The sequence below is a fragment of the Bison bison genome, unplaced genomic scaffold (genome assembly GCF_000754665.1).
Source record: "Bison bison bison isolate TAMUID 2011002044 unplaced genomic scaffold, Bison_UMD1.0 scf7180017853731, whole genome shotgun sequence".
Taxonomy (NCBI): Eukaryota; Metazoa; Chordata; class Mammalia; order Artiodactyla; family Bovidae; genus Bison; species Bison bison.
In genome coordinates, this window is record NW_011484304.1 from 1,188,871 (window position 1) to 1,189,598 (window position 728).

The 728-nt window shown below is 60.4% G+C and overlaps 1 protein-coding gene across 1 annotated transcript in view; it reads right to left on the minus strand.

Annotated features, from left to right (window-relative positions):
- Positions 1 to 492, minus strand: part of SALL1 (spalt-like transcription factor 1) — a 15,437-nt gene extending 14,945 nt beyond the window's left edge. Inside the window, exon 1 of the mRNA XM_010855208.1 lies at positions 323 to 492. Coding sequence (XP_010853510.1) covers positions 323 to 398 — 76 coding nt within the window. The 5' untranslated portion in view covers positions 399 to 492. The remainder of the gene's footprint in view (positions 1 to 322) is intronic.
- Positions 493 to 728: the final 236 nt, after the last annotated feature.

Below are 728 nucleotides of genomic sequence, written 5' to 3' on the forward strand. Positions count from 1 at the left end.
AGACAGCCGGGACGCAGGAGCAAGGCCGGCGAGCCCTCTCTCCTCCCCGCAGGAGGACCCAACAACTCCGGAAAGATCCTGCCTGGAGAAGTGTTTGCTTTCCTCGGGGCAGGGGGGTTGGGGGTGGGGAAGCCCAGCAAAGGCAAATTGAAATTAAAAGAAAAAAAAAAATCGACGGAAGTCGACAATGGTGATTCGGGTCGCGGCGGCTGGGCGGTGGGCGCGGGGGCCAGCCGCGTGTGCGTGGGTGCGAGTGTGCGTGAGTGTGAGTGCTAGTACGTGTGTGCGCGTGTGTGTCCGCGGCGCGGGCCGGAGCACTCACCATCTCGCCGGGGGAGCGAGGCCACTTCGGGGTCGGATTGGAAATGTTGAGGCTTCGCTTGCTTCCTCCGCGACATGCTGGCTCAAACATCAGCTGGGGCAGAATAAAAAATTACTAAAAAAAAATCTTCTCAAATTACGGAAATCGAGCGGCGGCGGCGGCTCCCCCGCCCGCCGGCCCGCCCGCCCCCTCCCCGGCTCCCCGGCCCCGGGCGCAGCGCGCATGTGTCCTGCTATAATTATGATTATCAATAATGCATTGCGATTAATCATAGAGGGGCTCTTTGAAAGGCGATTGGCACCGGGCCAGCGCTATTCAAACCCGCTCGCCTTAATCAATTAGTTCGTGATTTGCTGCAGACCCCTGTCTCTCCGCGCGCTGGCCCAATAAGCCGGCCGCGGGGCTG